The 18,940-nt window shown below is 42.1% G+C and overlaps 1 protein-coding gene across 2 annotated transcripts in view; it reads left to right on the top strand.

The window, feature by feature from the left end:
* Positions 1-18,940, top strand: part of LOC123984325 (thyroid adenoma-associated protein homolog) — a 184,538-nt gene that overhangs the window by 105,623 nt on the left and 59,975 nt on the right. Inside the window, exons 7-9 of one of the 2 annotated variants that reach the window (XM_046071145.1) lie at positions 4,351-4,454; positions 7,012-7,094; positions 17,127-17,506. In XM_046071145.1, the coding sequence (XP_045927101.1) occupies positions 4,351-4,454; positions 7,012-7,094; positions 17,127-17,506 (567 nt within the window). The remainder of the gene's footprint in view (positions 1-4,350; positions 4,455-7,011; positions 7,095-17,126; positions 17,507-18,940) is intronic. The other variant, XM_046071146.1, reaches the window with a different exon arrangement.

Below are 18,940 nucleotides of genomic sequence, written 5' to 3'. Positions count from 1 at the left end.
ATACACATCTATATATATATATATATATATATATATATATATATATATATATATATATATTATATATATATATACATCATACAGGTCTCAAACCTTTAAGAAAATGAGAAGTGAGAAAGGAAACGCATTCATGTTTGTTACACAAAAATAAACACAATGCGTGTTACCAGAAAACTCCAAAAGGCACCTTTTAATCTAAATTTAAATTCACTTGTAGATATTCTGAGTGTGTAGTAGTTGGGTTTGAGGAGTAATAATTCAAATCATACACAGTTGTTGTAGACTGACTGAAGAATTGTGCCTTATAATAATCAGAGCAAACACAAAAAGAAAACACAAGAAAATCCACATTTACACACGTCATGTCAAGGAAGAATCCTGAAATTTGATCAACAAAAGTGAGCCTCCACCAGGTGTGCTGCTGTCCTATCGTCTGCCCTTCATTTTAGCTTGATCCAATCCCAGCATCTCCTCCCACATGGGGTGTAGTTCTGTACACTGTCTTTGGGAGGAGGAACAGGGAGGCAGAATGTTCTATAAATATTCCGGTTTTCTCCATGCCGGGCTGGATTGAGGCGGTTGAGCTTCCCATGCAGGGACTTCCCAACCCGGTGGATGAGGTGTAGCTTTGGAGTGGAGGGAGGGAGAGTGAAGACATGAGGCTCTGCCACTGATCCTGGAACCAGTGCTGGCATTGGTGCGGCTACAAAACCGACCTTCTGGACGAGTCTACCAATTTCATAAGTGGATGTAATAGCGCTGAAGACAAAGCATACCAACCGCTAAAAGCAACTAAGTCAGACAATTCTGAGAAGCCAGAAACGTCCACGTCACCTTAAACACAATTGTTGTTGAGTTTAATGCCAGGTCAGGTGATTTGTTGACCAAGTCAAAATTTACTGCCTTCATATTCGTACAACGCCCAAGCCTGCAGTCATGTTAGGGCTTAAGTGGTGACCTTACCCTGCCCTCGACATTATGTGGTGTTTCGTTGTAATCCAGCAAGTTTAAGAGGCCAGAACATGGCTGACTTCACTGATTGAAGTCAGCCATGTCAGACTGGTCGCCAGTCTAACAAAATTGCCCCACACTCCGCAAGCAAAAAAAAGTGATGGGTCAAAATACCAGCTACAGTTTGTGCAAACCTGGTGAAGACTTACAGGAAACGTTTGACCATTGCCAACAAAGGTTATGTTACAAAGTATTGAGTTGAACTTTTGTTATTGACCAAATACTTATTTTCCACCATAATTTACAAATAAATTCTTTAAAAATCCTACAATGTCATTTCCTGGATTTTTTTTTTCATTTTGTCTCCCATAGTTGAACTGTACCTATGATGAAAATTACAAACCTCTCTTATCTTTCTAAGTAGGAGAACTTGCACAATCAGTGGCTGACTAAATACTTTTTGGCCCCACTGTAGTAATCAACCTGTTTCTAGTCTGGTAGACCTGTGAACAAAAAGAGTGACGGGACACTGCTAGAACCATTTACTTCTCCCATGTCAAACACAAGATGCATCTAAAGATCAATTTGTTAGTTGGTCAAACATGTAAATTTGCAGACTGAAGTCCTGCACAGGTAAGCTGTAACTTGGGAATCTGCCAAAACTGGTTAAAGCTCACACTGAAATCAGAGACACATTCTTGAATTCGTCAGTCACATGAGATTTGAGTCAATAAGAAGCTCCTTGAATATTTGCAGAGATTAGTTAAAGTGTGATCCTTTAGAACCGGTTTTTTGACAGTGGAATCACTTTGAAATCACTACTTGGTTTGGGAATATGTTCAAGCACTGGTGTAGGTGGAAAAGCCGTTAGCGAGTGACAGTGAGAGGAAGAAGCACCCAGGGGTGTGGAAGCTGTTTGTATGAGCCAGTGGGTGTTGCCTGGGCGTGGAGACTACAGGAGAAGAGAAGGGGACAGGCCAGGACTCAGTGGCCAGGCTTGGTGCTACGTGGTCGGCCTGGTTTTTCCCCACGTTTCCTTCCCTGCACAGCGTAATGAATGGCTTCCTACTGGTCTGTGGCCGTGGCCCGGCTTAAAGAGTATACTTACCAAGGCCCAGAATACACACCCCAGCCAGCCAGCCAGCCAGCCAGCCTGTGTCCTAGCCTCTGAACACTCCCAACCACCAGTCCACCTGCTACAAACGGGCTCAGTCACACACTGTCACATCAGCCACAATGAAAAGAATTATTTGATCTTCAATAACGGGCATACTTTTAGAGACATTTTCTTTCACCAGGTCATACATTAGAGTTACTGCAGGTGTTTATGTATCCTTTAAGTCACGTATTTCAAACATAGGGGTTGGAGGTCAAGTGACAGGAGGGATGGTTGTCTAGAGAGGGTAGCATGTTAATTATGTGGTAAATATACTTATATATACTTCACACTGCCCAGCATTTGGGGAGATTACTTTGTGGTATTAACACGCTCATGTCTCTGGCTGTTTGACTCTACATTATGTTTTCAAACATGAGTGTATGCGTGTGTGGATTTTTGGAGAGGATTTGTCAACACTCGCCCCAGACTGAAATCTGAAATTGAGCTTGCAAACTGCCAATGACAGTATATCGCACAATAAGACTTCACCAGAACTTAGGTCTACACGATATGAGGAAAATCCGCTATGTGCTTTAACACCGTTCAATACTGCGATGACGATATGACTTGCGATAAATAATTACATTTTGAAGTGTGCATATTAGTTGGCTGGTTGAACAGGATTAGAATTGAATACTTTAAATACAACTAAATGTTGTTTCTAGAGCAGCAACAGGAAAGTTTACATCATATCTAAGTCATATGAACAATAATATCTCACTGGAAACAAATCTAAACTGTCAATAAAATAAATCATATTCCTGACATCAAAATACTGAGAATCTCAGACTGTCCTCCCTGCTGCTGCTCTTCTTCACTGCCTGCAGGTACCTCTGGTAGAAGGAGGAGTGGCTGGTTTGTCTCAGCCAGCAGCTCAGTTTACAACAATGTGCCAGATTTTAGGGCATGTGGCAAACTAAGCTAAACAGCTAGAATACAGACAGACGGCTTCCATTTTAGCTTGTTTTGCTAATAGCTAGCCCGCTGTGCTTGAACAGCAGCTGATTAAAATATTCCTTTCTACATGTTTATGTGTGTTGAACAGGTGTAAGTATTGGCTTTTTACTCGTAATGATTTTATTGCATGTACTTACTTACAGTAGAGCAGGCAGAGGCTGCAGCCAGATAAAAAATATTACGGTCTTTAGCCACCGGACCCGTTTAATATGGCACTGCAGTGCCCATCCCTATATAAAACTGGTTTTCTTATTCATCATGTTGGAGGCGATACAGTTTATCAGTCCACACTACTACAAATCCCTTTTAACTAAAATATTTACTCAACTCTTCTGTCTCTCTAGATTAGTCACTACACAATCCGATTTTGATGAATAAACCAAACGTATAAAGTCCACATAAATAACAATTACAAATCAGTGCCCCCCCCCCCCAGGAAATTGGTGTGTGTTTGATCACAGCCATTGATGTTACATCTACAAAGTATAATTTGTCAGTACAAACTTTAAACTAACTTCAAGGTGATGCAACTGTGTCCAACTGGTTACATGGAACTTCAGCCAGGCATGGGACCTGCCGTGCAGTCCTCTCACATCAGAACCAGATTGTGACTGAGTGGGTTGTTTGTCTTGACTTTTTCCAACTTGTAAAGACTCCAAAGCATTCTTTTATTCCCCCCAAACATTATGACATGCTGCTCTAATTAATTACATTGAAGAAAACGTAGAATGCAATCGACCAATTAATCAGCTGCCGAGCTGAATAAGACACAGCTCAATGTAGACACTAGATGACCAGTTACTCACTCACTCCTTAAAAACATGGCCTTTGCTGTGTGATGTAGCACCACTGCTCATTTTGCTTCATGATTAAGACTCTTAATATTATATCCCACAAAAATAACCTTTATTTCAGGATAAATAATATAATGTTACTTTAAAATGCAGTTGTAAATGTTTGTCTGAATCATTTGACAGTGAGTCTTTCATTATCAATTATATCCTTGAATCATTGTCAAATCAAAAATAACAGGCCAGTGTGTTTCATGACTCCCCCACCCACCCAATACACATACTGTAGGTGTGTTAACATGCCTAGGGTTTAAGCCTGTTTGGTTTCAGTTTCTGAATCCAGGACTTCTTGTTTTAGTGGATGACCCCACAAAGCAACATTTCCGTCAGTTGGGCTGACCCGCGGCTCATGTATAAATGTGTCAATTTAATAGATGCTAGGTTACATATGTGAGGTAATCAATTCAAGAGCATGTGTTTGTGTGTATGCAGGTGCTGTTTCTGCTGCGCTCCTACCAGACTGACTCACACAGACCCTTCCCAGCAGGAAATGGCATCTGCGAAGCCCTCCGTCAGCGCATGTGGCTCGCCTCTCGGTAATCCTAGACACACACACAGACGCACGCACGCATGCACACACAGATAAGCATCCCTCTCGCTCTTCCCACTGGCTCACCAGAAGAATAGCTCCTTGTCTCACCGTTCATCCCCTCCCTGGCCGTGTCCGCTTCATGTCCTGCCCAGGCTTCAATTTCAAAGAGACCGCCTGCTGTCCCATCCTCAGCCCCCCACCCAACCCCACCACTGGTCCAAGATCGGGGCCTCAAGATGGGGCACAGATTACCCTGTCGACCCCCTCCTGCCTGGCTGAGGTCAGGCCTGGGTCTCCGGTCTCCCCTGTGCTGCAGCCTGCAGCAGATAACACAGGGTCGCTGGGTTAGCAACACTAGCCCTGCTAGCGCCGCATGGTTACACTGATGAGCCTTTATTAAGATGACGAGAGGAATTCTTGCTCACCAAAGCGCGGCCTCCGTCTGTGCGTTTGATCGTGCGGCACCGCAGAGCCCGGCGCCCAGATCTAAGGACAAAACAGGTCAGAGGTTCTCTGTTTTTGGAAAAAGAAATCCTCCTCTCTCTTCCAGAACACCACTAATTTGAAGCGGCCACCTTCCAAAAAGGATGGAATGCATTGTTCGCCTGGTCTGAGTCAGTGTTGGGTTTTGGCCTCACTTCATCTGTGTGTTGTGTCATTTTGGAGTTCTTCTGGCTCCAAGAGGGTGTCAACGCTGTAACGATGACTGCAGACACTCGTGTAGGTCACAGCAGTTGACGTTGGCTTTGTGGTGGCAAATCAGGCCCAGTACCAGCCTTTTAGAACATCTACAGTGTATTGTTTGGATTGTGATCTATTGACTCAACTTATTACAGCCTATTTTATAATGTTACCTCACATACATACACACTGAACCCACTTCAGAGGACTCATCCCTGTCCAAATCTGTTCTCACTTAAGCAACACACACACACACTCGCTCTCTCCCTCTCTTCCCGTGCTCCATCATTTGTATTGTGTGTGTGTGTGTGTGTGTGTGTGCACGCAGTGTGTCTTATTAATATCCGAGTGATGAAAACATGACGTCAAGCTCGCACACTGTCTCCCTTGTTTTTCGCACACACGCTTATGGGCTTTCACTGCGCTGTGCTCATACCCTTGATTGACTGCACACATAAACTGAACACACACACACTTCGCACTGCCCACACATGCCGCTCAGCTGTCACAGAAGCCATAGGCAGATATAATACATTTATGTCCACATTCACAAAAAATATAACACCAATAATTCTACCTCCATAACTATTGTGATAGTAAATCAATGATTGTGTATTTATGAACAGGGAAGAAATAATTACAACTCGTTCTTCCTTCCAGGCCTTTGCTTGTTTGTGTGTGTGTGTGTGTGTGAGTGAGCTTGTTTTACTATATTCATGGGGTCTATTATACTTGTGTGTATGTTAGAGGTTAAAGGGCTTTTTCGGGGTCAATACTTGGTTTTAGGGTTCAGGTTAGATTTAGGTTAAGGTTAGGGTAATAGGCTAGGGAATACATGATGTCAATGACGGGTCCCCACGAAGATAGTGCAACAAGGCTTTATGTGTGTGAGGAAAAACTGAAAGTGAATTATTCGAATCTATGATGGTACAGCTGGGGGCATTGCATGTGATGGCCCCACATTCTTGGCTCTATGATTCACCACAAATGAAAACACACATCACTGCCCTATTTTGCATCCTTTCCTGCGAGCTGGTGACCCAGTAATAACAATAACTTTTTGTTTGGATAGTCTAAATTTAAATAACTCTTATATATTAATGAATTATGGCCACTTCCAATAACTAAGAAGAAGAATGCTGAAACCATTAAACAATTAATGGGTTAGTTGATCAACAACAATTTTTATTATTTCTCTAATCTTTTATTAACCAGGAAGGCTTCACTGTTGATTGAACATATTGACAGGTCTTTCTAATAATATGTCCAACCCATTTATATATAAAAGAAAAAATACAAACACCTGTCAATATCAGCTCAGCACAGTTGAAAAGCAGCACAAACTACATCCTCCAAAAGGATCTTGCAGTCAATTCAGCAACTATCTAAAACAGTTTTAAAAAAAACTGAACATAAAAACCTTCACAAAGGTTGTTTGAAAACCACAACAGGCGGCCTGATCAGGATGGGGAAATGACGTCAACCCTAGAGATAACACTTAATTGCACCAAGTCAAGATCCTCACAGCCAAGAGTTCCATTGAGTTACAAATGTCCAGTGACCCAGATCAGTAGTTTGCGGTGAGACATGAGCCTGTTTCTGAAGAAAGTCTTCGTCTATGATCTAAATGAATCGGAGACTGGAGGCTGCTGTGTTATCTCTTTAACTCGCTAAGTGGTTTAGGAACATTTAAAGGGAGCCTTTATTATAAAATGTTGTTAAGCACAAACTTTATGTATTGCCCAGAAAGTTCAAATCCAGCATTGAGTCTTAAAAACATCTTCCTGAGGTCATTATCTTCTTGGATTTTCTGTGCCAGATCAAAGGCAAAACTAACCAAGGTTCACCAACACCCTTTTTCCTTTTTTCATTCTCTTCAGACAAAATAGCTGTGTGGTGACTAGAGGAGCCTTTCTGGATGTGTTGGTGTGCCTGTGTGGGCCAAAGATCAGTCTTCTGGATGGTGAGTAGTTGCTGTGGGGTCACTTTAATATGAAACTGCCACAATACACGGATCAGACACAAGTTGAACTCATTTTCACTTTCTGGTGCATCTGGGAGAATTCCCACACTCACGTAGTCATGGTTACCATAAATATACTGTATATGACCTGGACATATGACTTAAGGCCGTGTTTTCAATGTCAGCAGTTTCACAGCATGAGCCCAACTAAACCAACGGGCAAACGGACAAGACAGGAAAAGTTTGAGATGTAATATTTCTGGTCTGTTTTATGTTTGGAAACAGTGCTGAGTTTCTGCCATCTCACAGAAACAGGCCACAAAGACAGTTTTGTTTGTTTTGCTTTGGTTTTAGTAACGTTACACAGCTACACAGATCCTCTTAAAATCTGTTGACTTTGAAATACTAAGAAAACTATGTCTTTGTGGAGGAGGTAGACTTTTGAACAGCTTGATAGTTATAATTAATTTGTAAAATACATTTTCACGAGCAAAGAACATACCAAAAGGTCTAAAGAAACTACTACTATCAAATAAATCATTAGGTAGGAATTGATACGTTTTGAGATAATAATTGACCAAACAATGGTAAATCCTCAAGACAATAATACAAATATAAATACAAAATAAAATCGGTATTTAATCCATTATATTTAGACATTTTACTATATTAAAGTCTGATATTGAGTGGAAATATTTGAATGTTGTTGGTCTTGACCGTGGTTTTAAAAATGTTTGTCGTATAGTTTTTTAGTCTTGATCGTGATTAAGATGGATCTTTTGCTGATGTCAGCCAGTTGCTGGGGAGTTTATCAGCTCAGTAAGCAGCAACTGTGTTCCCTGCATTTGCTGTGAATTTGACTTTGAATACTTCTACGTCTGAACAGACAACCCTGCAGCGTTTGCTGGCGAGGCTGTCCTCTGCGCTCTCCATTTAGACTGATCGTTGACAGAAGTCAGCTTCATGTCTCGGCCACTTCAGAGAAGTCCCCTGGTGTGTGAGTGTTTCAGTGTGTGTGTGTGTTTGTGTGTGTTTGTGTGTGTGTGTGTGTGTCTCTCTGCGGACGTGGTGTGGTTGTGTGCACATGTGCGCAGACTGGTGGGGGTCTCCGCAGTGGAGGAATGTGAAACCGAAGGCAAGCGATCTCTGACAGATGGTGGGATTGTGCCTATGACCCACTTTATGGCGGAGTGCTGTACGGAGAGGAGGGAAAAAAGAGAGAGAGGCAGGAGAGGCACTTATGTTTTCGGTCGGCCATGTGCTGAACACATGTTCGTCCTGACAGTGGAAATACCAAGGATGTCTCAAAACAAGCCTGTAGATTGAGAACCCGACCTGGCCCGCCTTGGCACTGCTCCTTACATAACTAAATAAGCTACCTCAAGCTTACACACTTTTAATGCCTCTCTATTATTATCGTAAGGCTGCCTTTAGTTTCATTTCTCACCCTCTCTGTGGTGGTGTTTGACCCCTCTGTTGGTCTGTCTTATTTCTCCTTCCTTCTACCCCCTCATTTCCACTCCCTCACCTTTCCTCTTGTGTAATTGCACTTTTCAGACAAATCAGATGTTGGGTTAAAAAGCCACAGGTTGGGCATGTTCATATGAAACAGGCTCTTAAGAGCGCCTGGCACCGGAGGTAAAGCAGGGGAACAATTGGCTTCTTCAATATTACTTCTCTTTTTTTCCCTTTTAGCTGGCACCCTGCATTAAGTAGGAACTTTGCATTTACCAGCCAATTCCTCTCGGCTCTGACGCTCTGAACACAGGTCTTTGTGTGTGTGTGTGTGTGTGTGTGTGTGTGTTCACACACTTTTCTCTGCCCCCAGCCCTTTGATCCATGCGGACTCATAAAAAAGCCCCCACTGTCCATTGCTTCACCTCTACCTGCGCCAGTCTTCTGTTTCTCTGCTTTCCAGCCATGCCAGTAAAACGAACTGAAAAGTATGGCGTGAGGAAGGTAGAGGAAAGTTGGAAAAAGGAGGCTGACACAAACATGTTTAAAGCATTAGTGAATTTTCTGGAATTTCATGTGTTTCCATTAGTGCAGTATCAGATGCTGATGGGGGAAAACAGGGTTAGGGTTTGGTAAATCTGTATTGGAACAAGTGTGTCTGTGCTGAAGAATAAATTCAATGTTGTAAATTAGCTCTATATTTTACTCTTGTTACAGTAGTACTTTTTATTGTTGCCATTATAGCATGCTTCTCCCTTTTTTTTTTTTCTTTTTTTTTTTTTTTACAGATTTAAAAGGAGAACTGCATTGATTTTACACATTGTTTACATGTGTGAAAGAATAAATTGTTTGATGGAGCTGAAGACGACAAGTTAGAACCAGATCCCGCTCCTCATCTCTGGTTGAGGCTAGCAGCTCGACGCTCCATTAGCCAGAACTTGCAAAACACAGCCGAATGTCTGGCTGAACTGTCGGTGGTTAGTGCAATGCTAAATCAGTGGAGTACTCTTTTAAAGGATAGTTATGGTTACACAGATGCCATATGTTACTTGAGAGATTCTGGTTGCTGTAATCATTCCACCTCTCCATAATTGCCACGATGAGATCCATTTGGAGCTTTACTACACTGTAAGAAACAGGGGACAAAGCCATAATCCTTGTTCTGTATAAAAATGCATTCTGTGGTTTAACTTAAAAGTACCATGTGAATGTTTTGGCTACTAGTAGCACTATGGAGTGATGTTTTTATGAGTGGGCTCCCGTTTTGTTTGTATGCCCCATGCACACTGATGCCATGCATGTGCACAAGGCAACATTTCAATTTTTTTATGGACACAATACACACTAAAGAAGCGCAGCAATGGCCCAGCAAAGGTGAGGAAGAAGAAGAATGTAGGCTTACAAACAGTGTGTTTTGGCGAGAAACACTGAATGTAAATATAGATTTGTTTGTTTACAAAACTCCACAGGGCACCTTTAAGCTAATATGAGGCTTCAGCTGTCTAGTGAGTCTGGTACACCCATGGATCATAGGTTTATTGCAGTTTTTTTATTTTTATTTTTTTTACTTGTATTAAGTTAGACTTGAAAATATCCTTTAAGTTCCATCTGTCTTAGTACACAAAAAAGAGTGTTACCATAATTAAACTTTTAGTAACTTTAGCACATGAGATGTTATTCATCTTTGACATCTCGGTAAGCCATGTACTTCCATATTTGGATACTTGCACTCATTTAACTTTAAGCTTTTTCTTTGGGAAGTATACACCAACCACTACAATTTAATGCCAAGAGAGCTTTGTATTTCTCCTCCTTCTATGAAATACTACAGTCCACACATTACGCCTTTTACCATTGTTCTCAAAGTGAGGATTAGGACCCCCCAAAGTGGTCGCAAGATGGATCTGTGGGGTCAAGAAGAAAAGAATCTTTGTTTGTTTATTGTCTTACTTTTGTCAATGAATGCTGAACTGTTTTACATTATCAGAACCCTGATACTATTTAAATGAAACTAAGAAAGGAACATCACTCTTTAGTTGACCTGCTCACGGCTCATAGACACATACAAACTGTGACAATGGGCCACAAGAAGGCATTGCTTGGCGATAAAGTTTCACAAGCCAAAAATGCTGGGAACTGGAGAAGATCTTGAATAAAATATAAGACTTTAAAACATAGCCGATGAAAGTATTTATAAAATGTATTTATGTTGATAAAGGATTAATATTTTGGCACAATAGAGAGCAGAGCTTTAGTCTGGAGTTATCTGCTAAAACATTTTCCCTCCTTTAGATGCACTGCCTTTTTCATAATTTCTGGCAGACAATCTGCAGTTTTATTTAACAGTAATTTGGCCAGTAAATAGGAATGTGAATCTCTAGGCTCCTTTCGATTCTGATTCAGAGGGCTACGTTGTGATCAGAAACATTTATCAGTGCATCTTGATGCAACATTTTTGATTTCTATACATGATTTTTTTTCTCACTGTGACTACTTGCTTCTTTTAAAACACAGCATATTTGTAATAATTTCCTTAACTAAAATAGACAGATGAATATGCTTCCATTGTCTTTTAGCTTACTTAGTCAACTTGCATTAGGATTGTACATTTCTTATTTTGAAAAATGTAAACATTCAGTGGCTGCTCATGGGCCATAATTCTTACTTTAAAACTTAAGGCATTCAAATACTGGCATATTGTCTATAAGAAAAAATAAATAACCAATAATGCTGATTAAGATAGATAGATAGATATACACAAATTGTAAAGCGCCGTCAGCATGAGAAGGAGGTCAGCTCTCTCACTGTCAGACACACTAACACGTAGCGTCTGGGGTTTGTTTTTCACAGTTTGGGTAATGATGGTGGAAACTGATGGGAAATCCAGCTGTGTGTGCTTGCGTGTGAGAGCACGTGCAAGTGTCTAGTCAAAGTTCTAGCTTGACACAGCAAAGCGTCTCTACTGCCAGCTTTTAGTGACTACGGACAGTGCTCGTGGCGAACCAGTGAGCTTGCTGACACACACACCTACACCCAATAACACATGCAGCACACTTTCTCTTAGTTTCTGTGGTACATCAGGACAAACCAAACAATTAATTTACTCAATACAACACACAAGCACACTTACACATGCCTTCATCATCTGTGCTCCAGCATGTTCATGTTCAGACGTCACACGTGGTCTTTCACTCTGTGTATGTCCCAGTGACACTTCTTTAAAAGCGTGGTGTTAAAGTGTTGGTGTTTTTGGAGGGGACTTGGCTGTTGAGTCACAATTCAGTTTGGATTACAAAGTGTTCTCTGGACCAGCATGCTGACCCTCTGTCCTCTGTCCAAACGTGGTTCAGTACCCATCTTAAACTAAACCACCAACTGTAAGGCTTGGCCAGGTTTATTTTAACCAGATGTCGTGGTTACATTTAGTTTAAATATGTGACCTATGCTGTAAAACAGGCTATCGCACACATACACTTGGGTTCCTTTCTCCTGCTGACACACAAACCCTTAGCTCAAATCTCCCCTAAACATATGACCCACAGATGATATGAATCCACTTGTCATAAGCATTATTTTATGGAGATTATTGTCATTTTTCTACTTGTGAAATGTGTGTGTTTTCATAGACTTCTAAAGTTCTGTTCTGCTACAGTATTTTAATTTTGTGGCGTCTACTCGGGCACCAGGTCTCACTTTCCCTGTTTTCTCACTTTGTTGAACTAAAGATGTTTCCACACATCCCTCTAGACATGAATGTGTGACTATCAAACATTATGTAAACTTTGATTACAGGGGAATTCAGGAGCTTTGATCAAATTATTTGCTGCTTAATCATAAATCGGTTTAGTTATAGTAATTGGATTAAATGGTCTGGACATCCTTTGAAGTTTGACCAGCATGGCATATTTTGTGCCAACATACAGAATAATAACTTCCAGACTCTTATTTATTGTTAAAGCAAGGCTAGGAGTCTACAGCTCTGTGAGGCTGTTCTTGGGCACAGTGGTGGTCTGAGGAAAATTCTTACAAAGACAGTGCTAACATGCTGATGTGTAATGTTTGCCATGTCAGTTTAGTGTGTTAGCATGCCAACATTTGTTAATTAGCACTAAACAAAGTACAGCTGAGGTGAATGACATTTGGTCATAAACTAAAGCAGAGTTCAAATGATTTGTCAGTGAATTACTGATTTAACCAATGAAAGATTTTTCTTTGTCTGATTTGAAATATTTGAATATTTTTGAGCTCTGGACTGTTGGTAAGACAAAACCAGCGTATTGAATGTTATCTGGGTTTTGGGAAAGTGATTTGCATTATTCACTGATTTGATGATTAGTGGATTCATTGAGAAAATAATAGGCAGATTACTTGATTATGACCGAAAAAAATGTTTGTTGCAGCCTTACACTAAATTAATGGACAAATGAAAAATTTGTTCTAATGCTGGTGCTAGATAAAATTGCTATTCATCCATTTAGTCTGGACCAAAACCTTTAAAGCTGATGATGGCGTTAGGGGAAAAGTCTGGGATAACTGAAGTCTTTGAAATTCATCCTTTGGGGATCATGAGTTTCTGTACCAGATTTCATGGCAATCTATCCAGTATTTTAGATTTAGGTCTGGTTCAGTGGTGAACCGACTGACTGACAGACATTGCCATCCAAAGAGCCGCATTAGCGTGGCTTAAGATTTTTGTGCACACTGTGTACATGTTTTCCCTCTTCACACTCAGACTTGTTTTTGGCTGTGTTTTTAAGCAGCCTATGAATCCCCTTTAGAACAGTACACGTAAACACTCCACTGAGACCTGCACCTACACCAACATTTATTAACACGCCAGTCTGAATGATCCCAGTGCTTTGCTCGCAATGAATCCCGCTGAGCCAGAGTAGGCCGAAATATCAAATAGTAATTACAACTTAATGGAGTGTGGACACAGTCCCGCTGCAGGTTTGCACATGAGCAGCATAAAGAGACAAAAGTGTGACACTGATTTCAATAAACACAGCTGTGGGAGAACAATCACACTGAAACGCCTTTTATTTGCTGAGGGAAAGCCAGACTACTCCCCCGTCCTCTACACACTCCATTTTAATAAAGACCATCATAAAAAACAGCTTTGCATCCTGACTAATGATGTTTTTCCTCTTTCTTACACTCTTTTTTTTTTTTTCCCACTTTTACTTCTCTTTTTTTTCTAGTGTTCTGCCTTTTCCTTCTTTCTTTCATTCTTTCTTTCTCCTTCAGTGTTTGTCCAGAGTTTATCGCATATCTTTGAGTCAGGTATGAATGAGGGGAGTTGAATGTATTAGTGTGTGACACGCTACTGTGGCATGCTGTTTCTACAACTCTTTTGACACACACCACACATACACACACTCTGTGTTTCTCACTACTTCACCATGACAGACAGCCGTTTTCTCTTTGACACGCTCATATTCTCCTTCAGTCATCCTCGTCTCTCTCCTCCCTTCATCATCGGTGTCATTACTATGCCCCTACCGCCCATTAGAACCATTAGGGGACCCCAACCTCCCCCCTTCCCCCCCTTTGAGGATCAAATTCCATAGTAACCTGGCCCGTCTCCACGGTAACCCAGCCCATCTCTGGAGGAATGCGGCATTTCCCGCTCTTTTGTTGGGCAACTCTTTGAGTGGCGCTGTAGGGCCAGATTGAATTGGACTGGGTTTCATAAGCTGTGTGTGTGTGTGTGTGTGTGTGTGTGTAGGGGTGTGTGTGTGTTAAACTAATTGAGTTGGCTGTCAAAGCAGGGTCTGTGTGGAGTCTTGGAGCAATACTGTAGGGAGGAGCACAGCTTTAGAATGGCATTGGGTTACTCTATAGTTGCACTGCCTTTGGATTATACTTATATTTCAGAGGGGGGGTGTGTGTGTGTGTGTGTGTGTGTGTCCGTCTTTATTTGTGTGTCCATCACTCCCCAAGGGTGGATGTACGCAGGTGGCTGGGTTGGCACAGCATTGGGCATTTCCAAACAGACACTGACGCAGCCTTTCCTATAAAAGTCAAAATAGAAAGGAACAGAGGACACTGGCTACCTCAGTCTGGCCTGTTGTCTGCATCTGTTCGTTTCACAATGGACTGTGTGTTTGTTTGCTTAGCTTGTAGAGAGATTGGGCCGGATACTGTTACAGATAAGCTAGGCCTACTGGGAATATTTCAATAAATTATATTGTCAAGATGAGCTAAAACGTAATTAATCCTCAATGGAAACAGGGAGGATTAATAGAAAATAGAAAAGCTGTGTAGTTGAAGCCATTTTCAGACATGGAAGTCGTACCATTCATCTATATGTTGGCTTTTTGGCATTCAAACATAGTTCTCCATTAAATACAGTAAATATTGTATAATAACGTCATTCAAATGTGACAGAACCACTGTGGATAAAGCTGTACTACTCAAGCAATATTAGGCATCTGGTGCATGAGAGGTAGCTCATGACGCTGCAGACACAGTGGAGAGTTGGAAAACAGTGAAGAGTGTTTTCTGTCCTGCATCAGTAAAGGACTTTCAAAACCTAGCAGTTGAATAACATGCCTTTCTCCGTGGCTTAACCAATGATAATTATGGGCACGAGGGACACTCCCACTCTTGTAATAAACCCTAGGCTGTAGACCCCTCGGCCTCTTCAGTGTTATTATTTATTAGTTAATACAGAATTCTGCTTCCTATTATATACAGTCTCACAGCACCTAGGCGTAGGTAGGTTTATTGTCACAATACAACAAGTTGTAGAGTGAAATTGAGTTTTGTAACTCCCTTCTGCTGCATAGCAGACAATATACATTAATAAAGAATCAATTATGAAAAATGGTGAACAGAAATAAACTATCATCAATGAAGCAGTGCTGAGGATGAATTAGAGTTTAAAAGTCTGATAGCTTGGGGGGAAAAGCTGCTCTGCAGTCTGGTGGTGCGGCAGCAGAAACCTCTGTAACTCTTCCCAGAAGGCACCAGGGTGAACAGGCTGTGGCTGGGTGGGTACTGTCCTTTAGTATCCTTTGGGCTCTACAGGCACCTCACCTCACCGATATCACTAATGCTCGGGAGAAGGGTACCATGATCTTCCGAGCAGTTTTATTCCCCCGCCGTAGAAGCCCTCTGGTCTTGGGCCGTGCACATCCCATGCTAGTTTGTGATGTTTCCAGTCAGGATGCTTTCTATTGCTCCTCTGAACCTGCTCCACCTCAGCTCCACTGATTCAGACAGGGGTGTGTGCCTTTATTTCCTTCTTCCTAAAATCAACAATCAGCTCCTTGGTTTTGCTGACATTGAGCAGTAGGTTGTTCTCTGAGCACCACTCTACAAGATTATCAATTTCCTCCTAACATGAAGTCTCAACGTTGTTTGAAATCCGGCCGATGATGTTATGATAAGCTGACACTTTGGTGGTGTTACCTGCAACTCTGTTGTGATTTGCGGATGATACCACCAATGTGTCAGCTTATCATAACAATGATATTAGATTGTGGTTCTCTTTTAATTCCTGTTCCCTGTCATATGCTGTTTTGCTGGATAGTGATAATAACTGGCATGATTGAAAGCTGAAAATGAATAAAATGTCTGGGAGCCTTGGTGGCCTAGGGGTTTATGGCGCCAACCATGAATAGCCCTGGTTCGCGTTCGACCAGGAAACTTTATTACATCGTTCCTCATCCCTCTCTCTCCTCACTTCCTGTCATCTCTCTACTGTTGCCAACCAAAGAAAGCAGTGCTCAATAAAGTACCATAAACATTTTCCTTGACAGCATAATAAATGAACATGGTTCATTATAATGGTTTTACTTGACTTGTGAATAAGAAAATGTATTACGATTAATGACAGACTTATTAGAGTTTTTCCTGAAAGTAGGCCAATATTCAAGTTAGCTCTGTTTAACCTTGTCCTGCTGTAGCCTTATGTTATTGTGACGGCATTCAATTCTAATATGAGCCAAGCTAGAAGTGGTAGGGAAATGTTATGATGTAGTAAGCCAATTCAAACATGGGACAGACGTGTACAATTGTCATTGCTTGAAGGCAAGATCATCAACATAAACCAAAGATTTAAACATTTACATTTAGCTGACGCTTTTATCCAAAGTGACTTACAATTGCTATACATCTCGGAGGTCGCACGCCTCTGGAGCAACTACGGGTTAAGTGTCTTGCTCAGGGACACAATGGTGGATGTCTCACAGTGGGAATAGAACCCAGGTCTCCCATGCCAAAGGCAAATATCTTATCTATGCGCCATCACCACCCCGAACATGCAGTAAGATATCAACAAAAGAACAACAACAAAATATCTGGGCCTCCAAAGGGTGCATTTTGAAATGATTCTTGTTGTAGACAGGAGATTTTTATAGAACATTCTCTGCATGCAGCTTCTTTAAGTTTGTTTTGAATGTTTGTTGACACTAGTTAAATGATGAAAGGCTTGAATTCTCAAATATTGAATAAGTGTTAAAGCTGGTGTTAGTGTCATCAGAGACTAGCACCGCCCAGTTTCAGTAATGAGTTGTAATCAAAATATCTTATCAATAACCCCCCTAACGTGAAGATTCTTATTTTTGTCAGATTCAGAGGTCACTGACCTCCGACAGGAAGCTCTGTCCGTCCTGATGGCCTCTGACCTCGTCACCTCCGACTCCTCCTCTACCATACTGGGGCCCGGCAGCACCCAGTACCTGCTCGGCCTGGCCCGGGTGGCCCTCAGTGCGAGCGTAGAGATCCCTGAGCTCTGGGGGGGCCCTCAGCTCACGAGCCGGCTAGTGCAGTGTCTGCTGCAGTGCCCACACTACGAGGTGAGGGAGCTGGCACTGGAGGGGGTCCTGAGGAGGCTGCAGGAGAAGGAGGAGGAGGAGCAGAAAAGGAGGCCTCAATGGCTGGACGAGACCACCCTGTCTAACCTGACTAGCCTGGCTCTTCATGAGACACACCCCCAGTGTCTGGCCAAGGTGAGACCACACACACACACACACACACAGAAACATTTTAGGAAATGCATTGTTTGTGTGTGTATATTTTAGTCTGTCTAGTGTCTAACTGTTTTTATGGGTGGGTGTGTGTGTGTGTGTGTGTGTGTGGATGTGTGTGTGTGTGTGTGTGTAATCCCTTGCTAGCGCCTGTGTGTGTGTGTGTGAGTCCTGTCATCACACAATGAGGAGCCCTTTCCAAAAAATATGTTTTTCCTATTCATCATAGTTTTCACTGAACCACGGGGACATTTGCTGCAAATTGATTAAATGTCCAAATCCATCTTGCAAAGGATTGCGTGAGAGGCTAATCGGCCGCAGGGGGATTCGCCAAGCACACTGGCAGCGAGTTGACTCGCTTGCTCTCTCACTCACTTACACACACTCATGAGAGGTTTGGTAGGCTTCCATTCTAACAAGTTTTGGAGGGGAAAATGCAGCCTATTTCCTGTTTGGGAACTGAAGGTCTTATTTCAGTGTGTTCATAAAGTGAGGACAGGCAGCCAGCAGATCTGCTCTGTCCTGCTTCGTTACTCCTGTCGTTAACACTTCTCCAGAGCTGACAGCACTCGGCGCTGTTGGGACCGACTGGCTGCATGTGTGTTTCAATGCTGCTGCAGACATGAGTGTTTTATGTGCGTTGTGTTTTAACTTTTTTGTTGTTGTTTTTTGTGTATGCATTTGGTTGTGCATTCTCAGCCAGGCGCTGCTTTACAGGCCAGCCGTTAATGTTTTACGCGGCGGCCCCGTTAAGTGGAGCCTCCCCTGCGCTAAGGACACGCCAGCCCAACGGGCCAGTTGCCATAGCTCGCCCTGGGCTGCAAAAGAGGTCTGAAGAAAACTTAACTGTCACCATAGGTCCTTATTCAAGATATACAGTATCTCAGAAAGTACACCCCTCAAGTTGTTGTAAATATCTTTTCTTGTGACAACACTGAAGAAATGACACAAAGTAGTGAGTGTACAGCTTGTATAACAGTGTAAATTTGCTGTCCCCTAAAAATAACACATCACACAGCCATTAATGTCTAAACCGCTGGCAACAAAAGTGAGGACACCCCTAAGTGAAAATGTCCAAATTGGGCCCAGTTAGGCATTTTCCCTCCCCGGTGTCATGTGACTCAGTGTTACAAGGTCTCAGGTATGAATGGGGAGCAGGTGTGTTAAATTTGGTGTTATCGCTCTCACACTCCCTCATACTGGTCACTGGAAGTTCAACATGGCAACTCTCTGAGGATCTGAAAAAAAGAACGGTTGCTCTACATAAAGATGGCCTAGGCTATAAGAAGACTGCCAAGACCCTGAAATTGAGCTGCAGCACGGTGGCCAAGACCATACAAAGGTTCTACAGGACAGGTTCCACTCAGAACAGGCCTCGCCACGGTCGACCAAAGAAGTTGAGTGCATGTGCTCAGC

The sequence above is a fragment of the Micropterus dolomieu genome, linkage group LG15 (genome assembly GCF_021292245.1).
Source record: "Micropterus dolomieu isolate WLL.071019.BEF.003 ecotype Adirondacks linkage group LG15, ASM2129224v1, whole genome shotgun sequence".
In the NCBI taxonomy this organism is placed as follows: Eukaryota; Metazoa; Chordata; class Actinopteri; order Centrarchiformes; family Centrarchidae; genus Micropterus; species Micropterus dolomieu.
This window is presented reverse-complemented; position numbering and strand designations above follow the sequence as displayed.